The sequence below is a fragment of the Myodes glareolus genome, chromosome 27 (genome assembly GCF_982192425.1).
Source record: "Myodes glareolus chromosome 27, mMyoGla1.1, whole genome shotgun sequence".
Lineage (NCBI taxonomy): Eukaryota > Metazoa > Chordata > Mammalia > Rodentia > Cricetidae > Myodes > Myodes glareolus.
Window position 1 is genome coordinate 33634675 of NC_142052.1, and position 21949 is coordinate 33656623.

Below are 21949 nucleotides of genomic sequence, written 5' to 3' on the forward strand. Positions count from 1 at the left end.
ATATATTTTGATAACAAATTTAATAAGGGAAATATAACTGTGTCGAGACAAGCTGATTTTTTTCTTTTCTATTGCAACAGGGATCCCCAGGGCCACTTGGAGCTGTAGGAATTACTGGAGCAAGAGGTCTTGCTGGACCACCAGGCTTGCCAGGTCCTAGAGGCAGCCCTGGACCTCAAGGTATCAAGGTAAGTGTAGTTTCTTTGCACTGGATTCTTGCCTCCCTTCACAGATGTAGAGATTTCTTCACTGTATCAGATATGAGATGGTTTCTCATCACTACACAAATTATAAAAGAGCTGAACTTCTCTACACGTCCAGGTTTCTAAAAACAAAACGTTTATTTAATCATTCCAAGCTGCATTGGGAAAGCATGTCATAAACAAGGCTTGAATATATACATAGACAAGCCAACGTCACAGAAAATCAATGTTGCTATTTCAAACACCACTCTTAGGAAACTTGTGAACAGTCCCTAGTTTTTTTCACTATACTTGTGAAGGGAGAAGGGGCTTCAGCTCATAAATATATCAAAGCTTAATTGATGTCAGCTGCCCTTCCCCTCAAGCCATTTTGCTCTTTTGGTTTGTTGCCATTGATATTGCCATACCATTATAGGGCTCCGTATCTGAAATGTGCACTCAGCAAATAAGCTAACACAATTCCATTTGTATCTGATTTAATAATATGATACTTTATGTACCAATTTCAATATATGTCAGAAAATAATAACAGGAAGTTTAAAAGTAATTAGCATGTCTTCCCAAGACTCTGATAAATCCTGATTCTCAAGGTCACCAAGAGTCTGGTTTATCATTAATATTTCTATTTCTCTACTCATAAATTTCTGTTCCTCACAACCAAATGTTTTAAAAAGAGTTTTTTGCCATTCTGAATCACTGTGTGGTTAGTAAAACCCCCAAATCTTGCTCCTTCAATTTTTCCCTTATAAAGGGTATGGCTTCAAGAACATTGAACAGCAATACAAGTTGGATAAAACACATTTCCCCTTCCGAAATGAAGAAATCTGCCTACCCCCCAATAGTTGGCGTCTTAAAGTGAAATGTCTTTTCTTTCTTTTTACACAGGGTGAAAGTGGAAAACCGGGAACCAGTGGCCATAATGGGGAACGTGGTCCTCCTGGACCCCAAGGTCTCCCTGGTCAACCCGGTACAGCTGGTGAACCTGGAAGGGATGTAAGTAGCAACTGAGAGAAGATGTCCAACCGGTCAGCTAACATTCAAGTAGTCTGATACATTTTCTTTTTAAAGGATGTGTACTTAATTGTGTTTGTTTATGTGTGTACACATGAGCACATAGGAACTATGATGCACACATGGAGGTCAGAGAACAGCTTTTAAGGAGGTCAGTTGTCTCCTTCCATCACGGAGCTCCCCAGGAGTGAACTCTAGGCATCAGATTTAGTCACAAATGCCTGTAACCATTGTGTCATCTCTCCACTATAAAATTCAAGCATTAGTTAAAGAGCCCTTAATGTCTGTGATGATCTAGATATAGGTCCATGTAACCGAGCCCTCCTTCCCTCTCTGATAATCATCCTGCTAAAAGTTAGAATATTATTAATGCCTATGGACAATAATATCTCTCAATAAATTCATTAATGAAGGAAATGCAGTTGCTTAACTAATATAGGAAACAGGTTGATAAAGAAAATTACAACATACAGTTTTGCATAAGAATGTTCTTTATTCATTGGTAATTATTAATTTTTCAATTACTATTCTATATTAACAAAATATTTAACAGAGTGTTATGAATTTTTGAGAGTTATATTTGATGCTGAAATATTAAGTAAACTTAACTTTGGATTTCCATCATAAATTTCGATCTCCACTCCTCAAAAGTCATTTTCTAACTGTACTATAAATACCATTTTTTCATTATTGCTCTCCTCATATTATTTTGTGAAATTTTAGAAACATAGATATCCTACATATCTGCCAAAGAATTATCATTCTTCACAGGGCTAAACCACAGTGTAATATATGGAATTTCTTGTTGTTGAAAACAATTTTTCTTTCTACTGGGAGACAGGGCAGCAAGAGGATGGGGAATGAGCTGGAAGGAAAATTTGTTAAAGTAGTCTTTGTTCAAAACTACCACAGTGGTATCTAATACTTTGTATACTAAATAGAGATCATCTCTTAAAAGACTAAAAAGCTTGGGTAGTAGTTGGATAATTGCAAATCATCTTTCTCCCCCTCCCCCTTTTAAACAGGGCAACCCAGGATCAGATGGTCAACCAGGACGAGATGGATCCCCTGGTGGCAAGGTATTAAAGAACGATGTACGGTAGACACGTATAATTAAATTTGATGGCTGTCATAGTTATGTGAGATTCGTGGATTTGTTCCAGGGTGATCGTGGTGAAAATGGTTCTCCTGGTGCCCCAGGGGCTCCTGGTCATCCAGGGCCACCTGGTCCTGTTGGTCCAGCTGGGAAGAGTGGTGACCGAGGAGAGACGGTGAGTTCCCATGAGCACCTTCTCTCTATATCCCCTGGTCTGTCCAAAGAAGACTGGGGTCGGAATCGCGGTTACTTCCATCCACTGGGATGCATCTCTGCTGATTTCAGTCGGGCTTAAAGGGCATCAGTCTACTTTTTGCAGGGCTGCAGTTAGAATTAACGGGGCTCTTTTCCTGCTGTTTCTCTTTAGATTCCTTTGAAAAGATGGGGGAAGGGAACTGTTTTCCTTTTTGTAAAATTTCAGACTGGTTCACTGTATTTAATTTTTTTAATTAAGCTAAAATTTTAGTTTTTGTACACTATACTGTGACCATGTTTCCCCTCCCCCATTCTTTTCAGCTCCTCCTGTCCTCCTGACACACTCAACTTTTCAAAATGGGGTTGAGCGACTCAGTTCAGTTCCATATGATGCTGTGCTCACTTGTTTGTTTATCTCCTAGGGCCCTGCTGGTCCTTCTGGTGCTCCGGGTCCCGTTGGAGCTCGGGGTGCTCCTGTAAGTATTAAGCATTTGCGCCGTTGTGTTTGTAAACTCATTTTAGAGTGTTAAAAAAATACTCTGTTGCTTTTTGAAATGTCTAGGAAGTGGATAGAATGACAGATACATAACTGTGGAGAAAATACAAACTTATATTTGATGGTACAGAAAACAATTCAGCTTCTGAACTAAAAGTTCCGTGTAGCTAATTATGCCAGAATCAATTATGAGCATTGATTGCATCACCAATCCAAAATGTAAACTGAAACCGTCTTTGTTATTTTTTAGGGGTATTTCTAGCTACTAGGATTCTACATAATATAATTCATTTATTATTACCATCTATAGAAGAATGCTATATAATAGATTATAAAACATTAATTATTATAAAGCTAATAGAATTCTACAAATTGTAATCAACTTATGATAAACTCAGTTTTATTCCCTCAATATGTTTACATAATAATGACCTTCATTTGAAATGTATTTCTCAAGGGTCCCCAAGGTCCACGAGGCGACAAAGGTGAAACTGGTGAGCGCGGCTCCAATGGCATCAAAGGACATCGAGGATTCCCAGGCAATCCAGGCCCCCCAGGCTCCCCCGTGAGTGCATCCACTGTTGCAAGCCCTCCCTTACTGCATAACTGATGAGGGACTCCGAGCAGAACACTTTCCATCTCTGAACAATAAGCTAGAAGATATGAGACAGGAACTCAAGAGCTCATTTAAAACAATGGGTTAGCATGAAGAAATGAAAAGCAAGAGAGGAGTTTATTTCATCGTGGTCATTGTGGTCTGGCCTGATCTTAAACAGTCCATAAGCTGTGGGAGATCTTTTCAAGTCTCTGTTCTCCCTTGCTTTCCAGGGTGCCGCCGGTCACCAGGGTGCAGTTGGTAGTCCCGGACCTGCCGGTCCCAGAGTAAGTGTTGTAGAAGCCCGGCAGAAGGTGCCTCTTTTGAAATGTTTGCACTGCAGGGATGTATTCTAGCATGATAACATCGTGGTCATTTCTTCAGGGACCAGTGGGACCACATGGACCTCCTGGAAAAGATGGCACAAGCGGACATCCAGGTCCCATTGGGCCGCCAGGACCTCGAGGCAACAGAGGTGAAAGAGGATCTGAGGTAAGGCACTACTCATATATGCATGGCTTAATTTGCTGTAATCCATCATTTCATAAACTGTCCATTGTTTTCAAACTGAAGTTGCCTGTTGAGTCCAGTGTAATCACTTACTTTAGAAAGTAAGGCTTAATTTAACACAGTCTTTATTACAGTAAGACTTTTGAAACCACAACGACATGAAGAAAAAATATATAGTTTGATGAGTGATATTTTGATATAACGACAGCTACTTAACTAACCAAACCACACCATGCCGATCTCACACCAAAGAACATACAGATGCAATTTGATTTTTGTTGATATTTCACTCATTAAACAACCTTTACAATGCACAGTCTTGCTACTGCTAAAATCATGACTAGTGCCTTCATGCTCTGAAGCTTTGGGGGAAATGTAGCAATAAACCGTTGTTCTGACAAGCATACATGTGACAAATGAAAAATCAATAAGTCACGAGCACAGAGATACAATAGCAATGGAGATTTGAGTGCAGAAGATAAAGTCCCTCTTTTGTTTTCTTACATCAGTATTTGAATTGTACTTTGGGGGGCTGTTCGCTCCCATCTTTATATAAGAGAAATGCTGACGTTTGTGCTCAATCCTATTTATTCTTCCATAACAGAATAACATATTTGTCGGCAATGAATTAATTCACTATAAGTTGACAATCATGAAACTTCAAGATCATCTACTTCTTTTCTTTTAATTAAAGTAATTGTGGCAACATATGTGGATTGTTTACTATTCACTTTCCCAGATGCGTGGCACAGTCCTTCAGTGGAAATCCAAGAAGAACCTCACTGACATATAGTTTTATCCACCTAGGGCTCGCCAGGCCACCCTGGGCAACCAGGACCCCCTGGACCTCCTGGTGCACCCGGTCCTTGCTGTGGTGGAGGTGCTGCTGCCCTTGGAGGTGGTGAAAAGTCTGCTGGGTTTTCACCCTACTATGGAGATGAACCACTGGATTTCAAGATCAACACCGAGGAGATTATGTCGTCACTCAAGTCTGTTAATGGACAAATAGAAAGTCTCATTAGTCCTGATGGCTCTCGTAAAAACCCTGCGCGGAACTGCAGAGACCTGAAATTTTGCCATCCTGAACTCAAGAGCGGTAGGTCTGAGTCTTTATCACTCATGACTGTAGACTGTATGAGAATTTGATAAAGAAAGATTTTCTGGTTGAAAATATTTTAAAGCCATATACTACCCAAGCGTTGTTAATTAAGCTGAACACACTAGAGAAAACAGAAAAACAGTATTTGAAGGTGTATTTAAAGTATAACAAATGACTGCAAACTGTTTCAAATATAAGAAAATTTAAGGACAGTTTTACAAAAAATTTCTAAATACATAACAAAAATGATTTCAATGATCAACTGGCATGCATCATTCTATTCTCATGGTTAGATATTCATAATTTTATCACTTTGATTATTGTATTATATATTTATTTGAATTCATTTCGATGACCTAATGACCAAGTGTCAATTTTACTTAAGTAACTCCTGCCTTTTATCTACTGTGACATGTGTAATTTTATTTTATTTTAAAAACGTTTTTATTATAATCAATATAAAAATCATCTTTTAATTTCAAATTTTGAAATATCGTTTCAAAATTATTTCACCTTTTAAATATATTGACAAAGACCACTGCTTTTGTTCAGAGTAACCTTTGGACATTACTGAAAATATGAAGTATCAGGCAAGCTAAGCTATGATGCTGTAAATCTCTGGTAGAATGTTATCTTTGAAATAAAAGGTGAGATTTAGACAAGTAGAACACACCAAGGTGTGTGCTTTCTTTCTAATTTTAATACTGCTATGGATCTTACTAACTTTCTACTTCAGACATACCAATCAGTTGTGCTGTATACTACATACAAATGCATTAGCACTCAGTACTCAGAACCAGATAAACAAGCAGCTCTTCTGGCCCAGGCTCCACTTCTGAGTTTTGTAACGAATTCCCCTTATCTCTTTTGGTGACTCTTCAGGTGAATATTGGGTCGATCCTAACCAGGGTTGCAAGATGGATGCTATCAAAGTGTTCTGTAACATGGAAACCGGGGAGACGTGCATAAACGCCAACCCAATGACTGTTCCACGGAAGAACTGGTGGACAGATTCTGCTGCTGAAAAGAAACATGTTTGGTTTGGAGAATCTATGGATGGTGGCTTTCAGGTAAGAAAAGATAGACCTTTTAAACCAAGCTATGCCTAAATATATGTCATTTAATTTGTTTCCTCTTACTTCTTTCTGGTCACTGAGTAGAATACCTCAAACACTTGTCTCATTAGAAAACTATCACTTTTATAAAAAGGTGGGTTATATTAGGGAAGTTGAATCTAAACACCTTCTTTACTTGCTAAGGCATTTACTTCTGCATATAATAAAATATAATCATATAATGTATGTGAAGAATTTATAATGCAATATCCACGCTCATAGTGCACGAAGCCCTTCCCTGGGGCTGCAGTCATGACCTTTGGTGCATTCTTTTGTCTTGTTACAGTTCAGCTATGGTAATCCTGATCTTCCTGAAGATGTCCTTGATGTACAACTGGCATACCTCAGGCTCCTCTCCAGCAGGGCCTCCCAGAACATTACATACCACTGCAAGAACAGTATTGCCTACATGGACCAGGCCACTGGCAATGTCAAGAAGTCTCTAAAGCTTATGGGATCCAATGAAGGGGAATTCAAGGCAGAAGGAAACAGCAAATTCACTTACACAGTTCTGGAGGACGGCTGTGCTGTAAGTAGCAATGCCTTTGAAAGCAGGATGGCAAATATCATCAAAATTTGTTGCTTAATCATCCAAACTATTTGCTGAGAAAAAGTAAAAATCAATAAGGGAGACAGAAGCTGCCTAGTGGCATGAATTATTTAACATCTACTTATTTGTTCCAGAGATGTTAAATATTACAAAAGTGTAAAATATTACAAAAACAGAGACTAACTTCTAGATGGAAAACAGGTTAAATGAAAATGAATGAAATTTAAACTCACAAGACTACTTTGAAAACTGGGATATTTACTGTATATTATATACACTATTTATTATATAATATCCATCAGATATAACCACTTTTTTCAATGTAAAGCTATAACATGTGACTTAAAATCTATTCTTTTTTCTTGTAATTTACTAAAAGGAGGAACTCACTTCTAATGCTAGCTACTCCCATTGTGAGTGAGTCACCCACTTCTTAGTAAACTATGGAAGCAACAACCAGAGCCAGGCTTGAGAATGGGTTAGCCTATCTGTGACCATCTCCCTTCTGGGCTAACTCTTAAGTCTGACTAGGGTTTGACTCATAATTTTATTGATCAACCAAGAGCATTAAAACTTCAAATACAGAAGTTCTCATATGTTCTAGAAGGTTCCATGTGTACTAACTAACTACTCCGTGAGAGCAGAAGACAGTTTCCCAACAGAATCAGTTAGCATGCCATTTATGTACTTTAATGCCATGGCTCTTTTCTTACACCTTCTTTCTTCTTTTGAATAGAAACACACCGGGGAATGGAGCAAAACTGTCTTTGAATATCGAACACGCAAGGCCCTGAGACTGCCCATCATAGACATTGCGCCCTATGATATCGGTGGTCCCGATCAAGAATTTGGTGTGGACGTTGGCCCTGTTTGCTTTTTATAAACCAAACTCTATCTGAAACCCCAGCCAAACAAAAACCGCATCCATGTGTTCTTCTTGTTATAATCTTGTCCACCAGTGAAAGTGACCGACTAAATTCCAGTTATTTATTTCCAAATTTTTGGGGAAAAAAAAGTATAATTTGACAAAAAAAAATACAATTTTTTTCTGCCATTCCGTCCACCCAGTACAGTTCAAATGCTTTTGTTTTATTTTTTTACCAATTCCAACTTCAAAATGTCTCAATGGTGCTATAATAAATAAACGTCAACACTCTTATGATACCACTGTGTTACATTCTTTGGACTCTAGCCCACCTACAGAGCAATGATCACACCTCACCAGCAAAAGAATCCCTTGATTGACCAAACAGGCAAAGACGAAATTATGAATGACCTCCCTATTTTAACTACCTCAACTGGTCAGACAGACAAATTCTGAGTCCTAGAAGACTACACAATTTACGTATAACTTGACAAAACGTACGAATTTCATCAGTTACATGTAGAATGTCGGTAAAGTCTCGTACACGAGACTGCGGTGCGGGAATTTGCAGGAGTACTTCCGGCTCCCAGCTGTCTTCTTCACAGGGATTTATGCTTTCAAAGGTGCTTCCCTTCTGTCTTTGCTGGTGAACTTGCAAATAATTGGGAGGGCTTTAAAAACACATGTTACGGTGCTACAGTATTTTCAGTTTTAGACTCTAGATCAAAATTAGTGACCTTCACCCAGGCCCTAAATGCACAGCATCCATCCCTGTCGTCTGCCAGAAAGATCGAGTGGCGATGCTACAGGAGCCTTTATCCCTTTATCCTGTAAAAATAAAAAACAGAAAACAAGTTTGTGGTTGCTTTTGTCACAATAATGCAGAGAATCCTTTCAACTTTTTCTTTTGTAAGCTTGTATGTGGTTGTTGATTTTTTTCTCCTCTCTTACATTCACTCATAATAAAAGATCATAATGAAACATCTCTGGTTGTGTCGCTTCTCACAGATTAAACCATGGCATGTTTACAGGCGAGAGCTTCAGTACTTTTCTAAAAAAAAAAAAAAAAATCTAATTGTGTAGTTCAGTAACATAATGATTTAAAAACATGACGTATTATATGTGAAGAATAAAAATGCGCCCTAGTGAATTCTGTACATTTTAGAGCATGTGTAATAGAAGCTTTGATGTTATTTGAAACCTAGGTAGCTAGATTTCAAGCAATCAGTCCCCAGAGAGAATCCCAGGGTTTTCGAGTGAGGATAAGAAAATGCCAGCAAGTTGTCAGGAAGTGATCGGCTGCTGCACGATGCGAACGCCAGGTTCTTTCACCTGCATCTGCAGTGTGGAGACGTTGAAGAGAAATAGGAAATCAATTACCAGGGGCTGTAGGGGGTGGTACTATGGCCATTTTCACCAAAAGACATAAAATAATAAATAACAGGACTAAGTTCAAAATATCTATTGGCAACTGCAATTAACAATAATTTATACTTGAAGTATTAATCCAAATAAACCAGTGCTTTCTATTTTTGAGACAGGTCTTGCTTAGTTGTCTTCCTTGCTACATCTCTTGAGCTCACTGTGTAGGTTAAGTGTTTTGGAATTGGTTGTTTCTGTCCCAGCCTCCTAGGAAGCTGGATTTTTCAGCCTGGCTATCATATTCAACTAATATTAGATTTCTTTATGCGCCTTCCGTACATGTATTTAATATATTCTGCTCATTTCCATTATCCATTTGAAAATCTTTCTTTAATAATATATGGAGTGGGTAAACATTCAAATTATAAAGCAGAATGTCCAAATTGATTCTGTTGTCATTTGTGGCAACTAAAACAGTAGGAACCATGCAGAGAGACCAAGTAAGCCATCAGCAAGGTGATATGTAGAGCTGGGTCCAATACTGTATAGCATTGGCCTAGCAAAGGGGCAGTAAGGAAATCCATTATTTTAGACAATCAATATACCATTATAAGGAATGTCTAATCAAATATTAGCCTAGAAACAACGTGTGTGAACTGCCTCTTGTTCTATCATTTGAATATGTTCAGTTTGTATATTTATGGTGTTATAAATCATTCTGCACATATTATTTACATACAAATTATATATGCATAATAATTTTAGAACTCAGGAAAGAATGAGTGCAAACTAAGATATTGAATTAAATAAGATTTATTAGAATTTATTTTAAGAGAAACACATGAAATATAACTCTGCCTCCTGCATCTATAATTTTATATACCTTGGAGCTTTAATATATTGTGTGCTATTTATACATATTAATCAGTTTAACACATAGATTTTTAGCAGTTAGTAAGCATCTAAATCTAAACTAAGCATCCTACAAGGAATTTACAGTTGGATGTAACTTACTTGACCCTGGAAAACCCAAGGACATTTATTTACCTTCCCAGAGACCCACCTTCCCAGCAACATGTCTCATTGATTGGGGTGATCTGAATTTGATCAATCAGATGCACACACCTGCATCTGGAAATACCAGTGTAAGTTTCAAATTACTGCTGAAATACATACAGTAGATTTGTACTTTTACATTCTGGAGGTCAAAAATTCAAAATTGGATTGACCAAGCCAGCGGGAGGTATCAATCAAGTGCATGTTCCTCCTGAGAGACTCAGGGCCACATTACTATTTTCCTTTTGCAGGCTTAAAGACATGACTGGTGTTCCTTTGCCCGTGGGGTCTTTCTTTTGAAAAGCCACAGAGTTTGGTTGAGTATTTCTCACACTGCAGGACTCTGAGGTTGCTTCTTCTGTTCTTTCATTAAAAAGCACCTTTCTGGTTGTTTAGGCCCAATTGAGAGATCCAAGTGATCTCAAAACTTGGTGATATTTCTGCTGCTCTTTAAAGACAAACTGATTGCAAGGCCCGTTCTCCTTATATCTCATCCTCACTCTAGCTAATAACTAGAATCAGCTCTCAAAATGCTTCAGGGAGCAAAAATTAAAATGTCAACCTCAGTAGGAAGCTGATAAGCAAAAATAATGAATAGATTTTATTAATTCATACTGCCTAAAATTTGGAAAATTAGCATTCCAGTTCTGAGAAACAAGACAAAAGATAGTGCATTTCAAGGGAGGGGGTGGAATTATCAATGCATGCACATAGTTGGAAGTTCTAGAAATAGTTTTAACATGGTTATTTGAGTAAACTTAGATCTCAGATCTGTTGAAAGTGAACAAACGTGAGACATCAGGCACTTCCAAGCAGGCAAAAAATGCATTTCCAAACGATTCGAAGACAGAGATGCTGGCATAGACTTATAGTACCAGGTAGAAAAACTTGCTTTCTCATGAGGGTCATTTTCTATATGAGGTGCTTGTCTTTTTGCTGTGGCAAAATACCAGACAAAAGCAACTTCAAGAAGGGATTGGAGGCTGGAAGTTTTAGGGGATCTGCCCATCAGAGAAGAGATGCTATGAAAACAGGGCCAGGAGGCATCTAATCATACCGGGTCCAGTTCAAGAGACAGGACATTTTGTATACTTGGCCTTGATAATTTCCACTTTTTATTTAGTTCCAGAAACCCAGTCCATGGAATAGTCCTGTGCATTTCAGGATGGGTCTTCTCATCTCAGTTATCTAGGTAATAGTTCACAGGCGTTTTCCAGGGGCATGCGATAATTTCCAGATAATCCCTTAAAGCATGCCAAGAGGCTAATCTCTTAGGCTATTATAGATGCTGTCAAATTGGCAATCAATATTTGTACTTTGATGATATTTTAGAATATCTATTGTTATTGAGCCAAGTGAAGGTTTTGGTCATTGCTCTCAGGGAGCAATGAAAGATGAGGAACACCGTGGTAACAGGTGTTACGCCCTAGTTAGTTAGCACAGAGTACTATAAGATAGTATTGCATGAGGGAGAGAGTTGAGAATTTGGTTGTCTATTGCAATAATCCTGGCCTCTACCAACATAGTCAAAGTGGATGGGATGAAAGTGCTTGTATTTTTAATGTATTTTGGGTACACAAGCAACAGGAATTTCTAACGAATTTGTATGTGGTCTTACACAAAGAGGAAAGTAAAGCACAAGCTAAAGCTTACAACCTGATTAACTAAAGAGTTACACATCTTTAATCTCAATACTCATCAGTCTCAGGCAGGAGAATGCTATGGAGTAGGAGATATCTTGTGATATGTAGTTAGACCCATTCTCAACAGCACAAGAAATTAATTAATTAAAAAAAGACTTGTCAGAAATTATCAAAATACAAAATATCAAAGAGTTCAACATTCCTAATAGGGCATATTAAGTTGTTTGATAAGTTTTTATTTATCCGAGGTAGTCATTGAGGTCATAAATCTATTGATTATAGAAGGAAAAGAGAAAAAATACAAGCCAAGACCTACTGCATTTCAGGATTTACAAAGTATCAAAATGAACAGAAAGCTGTCAAGGAAAGAGCAAAGGAATGAAAGGAATGTGGGAAAGTGTTGTGGCATAGTTGTCAAACAGAGTTCACTGTACACACTTTGGAAATATGACCTATCAAAAGTTATAGAGGCCACTTGTTGGTTCCCAAACACCCGGCAGCTTAGACCTAAAATAATCACACAGAAACTGTATTAATCAAATCACTGCTTGGCCCATTAGCTCTCGCTCCTTAAGTTAACCCATTTCTACTAATCTGTATATTGCCACGTGGCTGAAGTTTACTGACTAAAGTTCTCAGTATCTATCTCTGGTGGCTCCATGGCTTCTCTCTGACTCCGCCCTTCTTTCTCCCAGCATTCAGCCTAGCTTTCCCTGCCTACCTACTACCTAAGTTCTGCCTTGCTATAGGTCCAAAGCAGTTTCTTTATTTGTTAATGGTAATCACAGCACACAGAGGGGACTCTCACATCAAAAAGTTGTAAAACTCATAGGCCCTTCCCAAAAGCCATATAACAACAAACAAACCATAGCAGGTAAGAGCAACATTAGACAACTTCAAAGAACCATTTATGGCAGCCCAAGAGCAGTGCTCTGGAGCAAGGAGACACAAAGGCTTACGGAGATTGATCATGGATTCTGAACAGATCCATCATAGGGTCCCGACATCCATCTTACACCCACATGACTTGTTTGTGGAAAGAGCTGATATAATTGAGGAGATCTTTCTTGCTCTTTTGGCCTTTGCTTACTTTTTAAATATCTCACTAGTTATTTAATCCTAAAACCATGTAGGATATACTTGGGATATATACTAGTGGGAGGCACTTCAGGAATCAAGTTTACCCCCTATGGACAGGTTTATTCACATACAGCTAATACTGGCTAGCTGACAGATTTGGAAAAGCAACAGGAAGAGCAATAAATGTAGTGACTAAAAAATCTTAACACTGTCTTACCACATAGGGACAAAAGGGAATGCCACAAAGTCATGCAGTTACAAATCAATATTTGAAGTCTCATAGGTGGCTACTTCTCAAGGATGGGGTGGCTCACCCAAAATCTCATGTCACTTGTGTTAGCTTCATGCTGATAATAGATGCTAAGTCCCTGTTGCCAAAGACACCAAACACATTGTTACAGGACATGGAGAAATTAAGCTGGGACTAGGTTGGAAGCTTCTTCCCTCTTAGTTGGTGTTTGAAAGACTAGAAGACATTGTACCCGCTGCTAATAGAAAATCTACAGAACTGCTTGCTTGGTTACGACCCTGGCATACTACAATGCTGTTTAAGTTACCCGTTTTATTTCCATGACAAAGTACTCTAATGAAAGCAATTTAAGGAAAAAAAACATTTATTTTGACTCAGAATTTGAAGTTGGGTTTTATCATGACAGGGAAGGTGTGGCATCAGTAATATGAGACTACTGATAACATAGTTTCTGTTGTCAAGAAGCTCCACTAGCTTTTTCTCTATTAGTCAGTCTAGCAACTCCATGCCCTTATACCTTTGGAATGCTAATATCCATACTTAGGGTATGCTTTCTTACCTCTGTTAACTCAATCAGTCAGTCCCTAACAGTCCTACCCATGGATTTGTTTTCTAAGTGATTCTAAATCCTCCCAAGTTGAAAACTAAGTTTAACCATCAAAACTATCGAAACTACCAAGATGTCAAGTGTGCTACAAGAGTGGCCTGACTGTTATGGACGTAACCAAATGTTTCTCAATTGAGTTTAAAGATTGCTCCACAAGAACGAACTTTTATTTTGTATGATGAGTTAGGTCAAAAGCCTGTGACTGAGGAGGTAATAGGCCCTCCTATATGCAAGCAATTGCTATTATCTTCTTCAATGAATATGTATCTTGCCTATTCAGGTGCTTTCTAAACATTTGTGACTACACCCATAGATTTACTACTTTTGGCAGGCTGTGTTGCAAAAGAAAACGTCTTTGTGACAGTTAATGGGAATTCATAACTGGTCAAGGTGCTGAGAATAAATCATTCTTATTGTCGTGTCCTAGCTATGGTTCTATTACTGTGAAGAGGCATCATGACCAAGCCAACTACTATGTTATGGGCTTGCTTACAGTTTTAGAGGGTTATTCCATAATTATTATAGTGGGAAGCAGACAGGCCTAGCATTGGAGCGGTAACCGAGAGCTTTACTGTCAGATCTGCAGGGATCAGGCAGAGAGAGACTGGGCCTGGTGTGGGCTTTCGAAATGCCAGTGACATACCTCCTCCAACAAAGCCAGGCCTACTCCAACAAGGCTGTACCTCCTAATCCTTCCCAAACTGCTTCATTAACTAGTGACTAAACATTCAAATATAGGGTCATTCCCATTCAAACCACCACACCATGGCACAGTAGAAAAGAATAAACTAAAACATTCACTCAACCTATTGTTGCTCAGAATAATGTCTTTGTAATTGTTCCCTATCTGGGGTAAATGGACATTTTTTTAAATTTTTTATTTTTATTATGTATACAGTGTTCTGTCTGTCTGTATGCTTGCTGGCCAGAAGCGTGCCCCGGATCTCATTATAGGTGGCAGTGAGCACCATGTGGTTGCTGGGAACTGAACTCAGGACCTTTGGAAGAGCAGTCAGTGCTCTTAACCTCTGAGCCATGTCTCCAGCCCTGGACATTTATTTATAACCCTCTAGTGTTGTGAAAACTTCTTTCTGGAGAGATAAACAAATATTTATTCATCCCAGATGCAGTAATAGCAACAGACCAAAGACATCTAAGTCTAGCTTGGTGAAATAGTGAGTTTAATCAGGGCTGCTTACCAGAGTGTGGATGAAGTGTTGCTTCCAGGTCCGAGATCAACTTATGGGTGTCTGTGCCATGAAGGAAGGAAAAATCTTTCTGCAGTGGCCATTAATTACCTACATATCCTTGAGGATGGATCTGGCCTTATGAGCCTTCCCTCTTACTAACCATGAACTAGACATTCTATAAATCATGAACAGCCTCATGAGACTCTTCACCTATCATTGAAAGTAAATGTATCAATTCTTAAGTAGTTCTTCAGATGACTACAGCTGCTGAATATTCCAGAGTTCAACAGTCATGTCATGAGTAGAAGAAAACTTTCCATGATATGCAGGGAAAGTCATACAACAGTAATCATTATAGTGCATCTGTAAACTATTTATAAAGAAAGGGATTATCCAAGACCATATTGGTAAACATTTCCCTCACCCATTACTTTTTAAGGGGATTGTGACAATACTGGGTATGCAGTTCTGGAGGTTGCTGATTTAATTAAACATTACACAGTTTTTATCCGTGAAGGAAATATTATTCTAGCTTTAATAATAGTTGAGAAAATATAAGACCATTTCAAGAAATATTCTGAAACTAAAAACCATGTCAATGGACCTTACTTTTGTCTTGTTTATACTAAAATCATACTTGTCTGAGTTCTATCTTGGAGGAATGTTCCTGTTTTTATAAGTGAGTCAGAAACTTTGAAAAATATTTTCCATACTAATGTTCTCCTTTAGTGGGGCAAAACTCACTAGGAAAGGCTGGGTGAACATTAGAACATTCCATATGGCCGTTCATACCCCAAAGATCTCTGAAATCTCCACATTCTGCCATTCAAAAGGTTTACAGAAATATTGTGAAGAATAATGTATTGAGTCAATGTCATAAAAAAGCTTATCATCCACGGTCACCAATCATGGCCATTATCCAGTGCTGTCATCCATGTCCAGCGTTGATAAGCGTTGTTAGAACAGATTCTCCTCTGATGATATTTTTGCACTTCTAACCTCCATAAACCTCCAAAAACACGCTTCTCTTTAAAACTCCCTAAATGTTTTTACTAAAATGGCCTGGGAATTATTCTAGCCCAGGTCCACATTTGTCATGGTGCTTAGTAAGTACTACGAGTCAAGCTGAATTTGTGATTTATAAAATTTAGAAATGGTAACTATCATATTTTACAATATCAGCTCAGTGACTGTGTGAAATTATTGTTATGTTTATTAAACTCTAAAAAGTAAGAAATTTTATAATTTCAGTAAGTATGATAAAATATACTCAAGCTCTGTCTTACGTTGAGTTCTCTGTAAACTGGCTCTAAGTTCACAGATTATTTAGTTGGCATTTGTTAGGGAGTCATTTCAAGATGTGTTTGCAAGAATATGTGAAAGGCAAGAGAGGCAGAGAAAGACTGACCCATATGTAGTACACACTGGTTTCAGAAGATCCTACAAGGTCTCCAATTTAGATGACAGATTATTTTATCCATGAATTAAATCACTATTCTGTGGACCAGAACCAAGCAGATCTTGGGGATCTTCAAAAAGACAGCCTTGGTAACTGAAGAGACCCATCAGCAATGACATATCTGTGAACTCTGCCAATATTCCCAGAAGCCGGTGAACCAACTATGGCAGTGGGGCTGGTGGGAATATGAGTATCAAATATCAAATTGTCTACTATAAAGTTTTCCAGCATATTCAATCTCATACTATACTGATTATTATAAACCACATACAATTGTTTCTATACAGATAGATAGACAAAATGGGTCAAAAATGGAAAGAATCTAATTAATAAAAAGAATTAGATGAAAATTTAGCTTTACTAAACATAAGGGAAATCAAGAGTCAATTTGAAAAAGAATTGGCCTGCGGGGTTGTAGTGTGAGGATAGTCTTTTAAAAAGATAAAAGTCTGTATATGAAAGGAGAGTGCAAGTGTCAGATAAAAGCCATTGCTTTTATCAAAAACAGAAGTAGAACCAGAACTTTCAGTCTATGTTCATAAGACATGGAAAACTCTAGGCTCATCACTGAGTTATTAATAAACTGAGGGGTCAGAGTAAAACACTGAGCAAGATTTGGGGAGAATATGAGACCATGGAATTTAGCAAATGCATGGTGACATAAACTCTCATGCCAAAAGACTCAGTATAAGTTGTGTTAGAGAAGCTCAAAGTCCTAGAAAGAAACAATGAAGGAACAGTAGTGTGTACTTAGAACACTTCTACAGTGAGTAAGTGTAACATAGAGGCCGGCTTGTTTGTGTTTTCTGTCCTGCCTGGTTCCCACAGCTGTTTAGCCCCAAATAAAAAGAATCACACAGAGATCTCCATAAATTATAAACCTGATTGACCCATTAGGTCAGGCAACTTATTAGCTAACTCTCACATCTTGATTAACCCATTTTTCTGATCTATGTTAGCCATGTGACTCAGTACCCTTTTTAGTGGGGCAGCTCACATCCTGCTGCTTTGGTGATCTGGACGGGAGTGGGAGTAATCAACTTCCTTCTCCCCAGAATTTTCCTGCTCTCCTTGCATCATTTCCACTTCCTGTCTGGTTTTCCCACCTACACCTCCTGCCTGGCCAATCAGCGTTTATTTAAAGCATGATTGATTGAATATAGACAATTCCCCACAACAAGTAAGCAGTAAATAAGGACAATTTTATATTATATTGTATTGTCAACTAGAGAAAGAAATAAATGGGTCCAGTGCTATGGTGCATCATTGGCAGTTTAAATATTTTCATTTCAAGATGGCTGTGCTTTTGAAAGAATATTGAGACATAAAGCATGAGCTGTCATGCAGAGCAGCGAGATTCGAATAGCAAGTGAGACATTTTACTCACCTATCGTACAACATAGGAACAAATCAAAGTTTATTTTATTTTGTTATGTTGCTGGAGCGTGAACCCAGAGCCTGGTCCATGGATGAAGGCAACTCCTCTGCCACTGAGCTACTTCTAAAGGCTCAGGGTAAAAGGTTTTAGCTATGGAGAAGTGTTGCTTGAAAAAAAAGTACAAACTGAAGGCCACAAGAGGAGCCATTATCCCCTTATAGGCAATGAAAGACAGTCTTAGTCTCTTTCCTGTTGTTCATACCACAATAGCAATAACTGGATAGGTTACAAAAAAACAGGCTTATTTTAAGTAATAGTATTGACTCCAGGAAGAAGGTACACAGCTGGAGGGTTTTCAAGGTGAGAATCATTGAACAAGTACACGTTCAGCGTAATCTCTAACACAATAATGCACCAATCACATAATGGATTAGGCCATTCATGAGGACAAAAGCCTGATACTTTATTAATGGTGCCAACTGAGCCCTGGCCCTTTGCTTTGTAAAAGTAAGCTTTTGAGATTTGATTCATAGCAATCAATTTAAGCACTAGTATTCAAGGTATTTTTATAAAAACTATATTTCTTATTCTTATAAAGAAAAGTAAAGAACAAATTCTCTATTTCAATCTATTTTTACATATCCACATGGTAAAACTAGCAAAATGGTACTTAGTTTACATTAAGCATTGAATTCCAGACTTTATAAACAGTATGCCCTAAGTTCTTCATAAATAGTTAAAGCATGCGTGTACACACACACACACACACACACATTTCTGTGTACGTCTGGTTGTTTCAAGAACAAACAACCAGTCGTGCACAGACAACAATATTTTACAGCATCCCTATCCATTCTCTGGCTTTTATGTTATTCCTTTCTGTGATATTGCCAGGCAGAGTAGAATCTGATAGTGATGTCTTATTTATTAGCTGATATTCAGCAATCGCATAGTCTCAACAACTTAAACAGTACTAAGTCTCTGAAGTTACTACTTCCTACTACAAATAGACCAGAATTGATATCAGCAATAATATATGGGTATAAACAGAGTCATTTACAGCAGTTCTCAATCTGTGGGTCACGACCCTCACAGGACATCACTATTCATAACAGCAAATAATTATAGTTGTGAAGTAGAGACAGAATAATTTTATTGTCAGGGCTTGCTAGAACATGAGAAACTGCACAAAAGGGTTGTTGTGTTAGAAAGGTTGAGAACCACTGATCTAGAAGGAAATCTGACTGGTCACTTAATATCTTGTAAAGAGGATTCAAAATTTGTTTCAAAACTAAGAAATCACCAATATTTGTGATGGAAGAAAGAACCCCAAGTCTGCTATTTCAAGAAAAAGATGCGACAATCATCAAAGCAAGGAGTACAGCACATTTCTTCAAGAAAGGGTTACAGACTGTAGAGAAACATGCTGTGAAATAAGGCAAAAGAAGGCAGATGTGGGTCATTGAAGGAAGACTTTCAACAGTCCCTGTGAGGAGGGCTCCCTTCAGAAAAGACTAAGTCCCAAGTTACTCAACTCCAGCCTTTCTCACAGCCTCCCATGTGGAAGCTAACCACCAAAGTGATTCATTTGGAAGGGTAACGGACACAATACAAAGTGTGACTGTGGAGAATACTAGGTCATGGCTGGCTAATCGCTGTGGAAACTCTCCTTGAACAGATGGCCGATGAAATCATCTGACTCCAAAACAATGATCTCAGAGAACAAAACATCCACCAGGGGAAAGGTACTTCTTCGAATGGGGGTGTGGACAGAGGTTCATCCACACTTGGATTCCAGAGTTGGAAAAGAGGAAGATTTAATTTTGAGAGTTGACAAGGGCTGTAGGGATAAAAAGGAAATTAAGCAGAAGGGAGACACCATTGTTGTAATGATTTAAAAAAAAAAAGAGTCAATCTGATTTTCAAAACTCCTCTTGAGTTTGCCATGAATGGAGTCAGCAAAAGCAGTCGGAAGGCAGGAAGCCATTGCGAACAGGAGAACCTGTGGTGCTCAGCATCACTTGAGGAAACCTGTCTGAGGACGCACAAGGCTTTGAACCTCAGTATTCTCTTGAACCTTAAAGCTTCAATTCGAAACAAAGATGTTTTCAATTCACATTACATTTTATCTCATGAAACTAACAGTTGTAGTCAGTCTGTGTCTCCAGCTGCCGTTCGTTAGACGATGTACCTCGTTATAGCCTTGGTTGTAGGGAAAGCAGCTCACATTACCACCAAAATCCTGCCTCCACTTCCTGCCTCCGTTCCTCCATTTCAGTCTCTGTGTTATATTTCACATACCTGCTGTCCAATTACTTAAAATATAGATGGTATTTAACCCAACAGTTTTATATGTATGTGGTTCCACTATGTTATGCCTTAACTTGTGGCAAATCACATTCATTGAAAAAAATCAGAAAAAAAATACCTTTTAACATGTGTAAGTTAAATCACTTAAGGTTCTTTTTACGGCAAAAAAAAAATACAATCAAAAATAATATGTAACGTTGCGAAATAAGCACAATTTTAATTTGGTGGCTCCTTCAGAGTCCCAACAAGTCTTCACCTACTTAATTTTCAACCAGAATTTCAACTTCCACCATAGTCCCTGACACAGATTTTCATGAATTTAATCAAGAAATTCTGGAAATGAGAGGGGGAAAAAGATGTGTCATCACAGAGTCACAGCTGGAGTAAAGTTCTCTTCCTCTAAAGGTTCTCTTTCCTTTAAAAATCTCCCTCTCGTTAGAGAGAAGGGAGCAGGGGAGGAATGGGAAATGCTCGGGGGACTGGGAGGAGGGGAGGGAGGAAGGATAGATATGGGTTCAGGGAAGAATATATCTCAACTATGGAAGTCAGTTTAGGGTTTACTAGAGACTTGACTGTAAATGGGATTCCAGGTCCAAGGAGACATCCCCAGATTGTTCTCTGGACAGAGGAGAGGGTGCCTGAACTGGCCTTGACCCATAACCATACTGATGAATATTTTGCTTATCACCATAGATCCTTCATCTGGCAATGGATGGAGATAGAGACGGGGACCCACGTTGGAACACTGGACTTAACTCCCTAGGTCCAAGCGAGAAGCAGAAGGAAGAAGAACGTGAGCAGGGAGGGCAAGATCAGAGGGAACCTTCATCCGGCGATGGATGGCGATGCAGACGGAGACCCACATTGGAGCACCGGACTGAGCCCCCCAAGGTCCAAAGGAGGAGCAGAAGGAGGAAGAACATGAAAAAGGAAATCAGAACCGCAAGGGGAGCGATCACCCACTGATACAAGGGGACTGATCTAATGAGAGTTCACCAAGGCCAGTTGACTGGGACTGAAGGAGCGCTTGATCCAACCAGATTCTCTGAATGTGGCCGGATTCCCTGAATGTGGCTGACCCGAAGTCTTTCTAAAAAGCCATTGACAATGACTCTGGGACTTGTTTCCTCTGCATATTCTGGATTTTTGGGGATCAAGTCTGTTTGGATACTCACCTTCCTGGACCTGGAGGGAGCGGGGAGGAACTTGAACTACCCACAGGACAGGAAACCCTGACTGCTCTTAGGGATGGAGAGGGAAGAGGAGAGGGAGTGGGGGGAGTGGGAGGGTGTTGGGAGGAGGGGCGAAAATGGAAACTTTTATATTTTAATAAACTTTAAAAAAAATCTATAAAATAAGGATGATTATTAAAATATAAAAAAAAAGAAAATCTCCCTCTCCGTCCCTTCTCCTCATTTTCTCTTTACTCCAAATTCTTCCCAGAGACCTGTTCTTCTTGGCCAACTGTTCAACTCCTAAAGCCTTTGTCCATGATTTGTTCACACCCATTAATCTAACAACAGCTTGATGAGTCTTTTCTTTTCTTTTCTTTTCTTTTCTTTTCTTTTTCTATCTTTCTTTTTTTCTTTTTTTTTCTTTTTTTTTTCTTTTTTTTTTTTTGGTTTTTTGAGACAGGGTTTCACTGTAGCTTCAGAGCCTATCCCTGAACTAGCTCTTGTAGACCAGGCTGGCCTTGAACTCACATAGATACGCCTGCCTCTGCCTCACCAGTGCTGGAATTAAAGGCGCATGATGCAACTGCCCAGCTAAAACCGTCTAGCCCAGGCTGGCCTCGAACTTGTGATCCTCCTGCCTCTGCCTCCTTTAGCAAATCATACCGGCGTGTGCATCCACAACTGGCGATGAGTCTTGCCTATCT

The 21949-nt window shown here is 38.8% G+C and overlaps 1 protein-coding gene across 1 annotated transcript in view; it reads left to right on the forward strand.

Annotated features, from left to right (window-relative positions):
- Positions 1–8034, forward strand: part of Col3a1 (collagen type III alpha 1 chain) — a 36161-nt gene extending 28127 nt beyond the window's left edge. The window contains exons 40-51 of the mRNA XM_048456003.3: positions 81–188; positions 1089–1196; positions 2240–2293; positions 2378–2485; positions 2928–2981; positions 3459–3566; positions 3830–3883; positions 3981–4088; positions 4914–5202; positions 6088–6275; positions 6607–6849; positions 7607–8034. Of these exons, the coding sequence (XP_048311960.3) occupies positions 81–188; positions 1089–1196; positions 2240–2293; positions 2378–2485; positions 2928–2981; positions 3459–3566; positions 3830–3883; positions 3981–4088; positions 4914–5202; positions 6088–6275; positions 6607–6849; positions 7607–7753 (1569 nt within the window). The 3' untranslated portion in view covers positions 7754–8034. The remainder of the gene's footprint in view (positions 1–80; positions 189–1088; positions 1197–2239; positions 2294–2377; positions 2486–2927; positions 2982–3458; positions 3567–3829; positions 3884–3980; positions 4089–4913; positions 5203–6087; positions 6276–6606; positions 6850–7606) is intronic.
- Positions 8035–21949: the final 13915 nt, after the last annotated feature.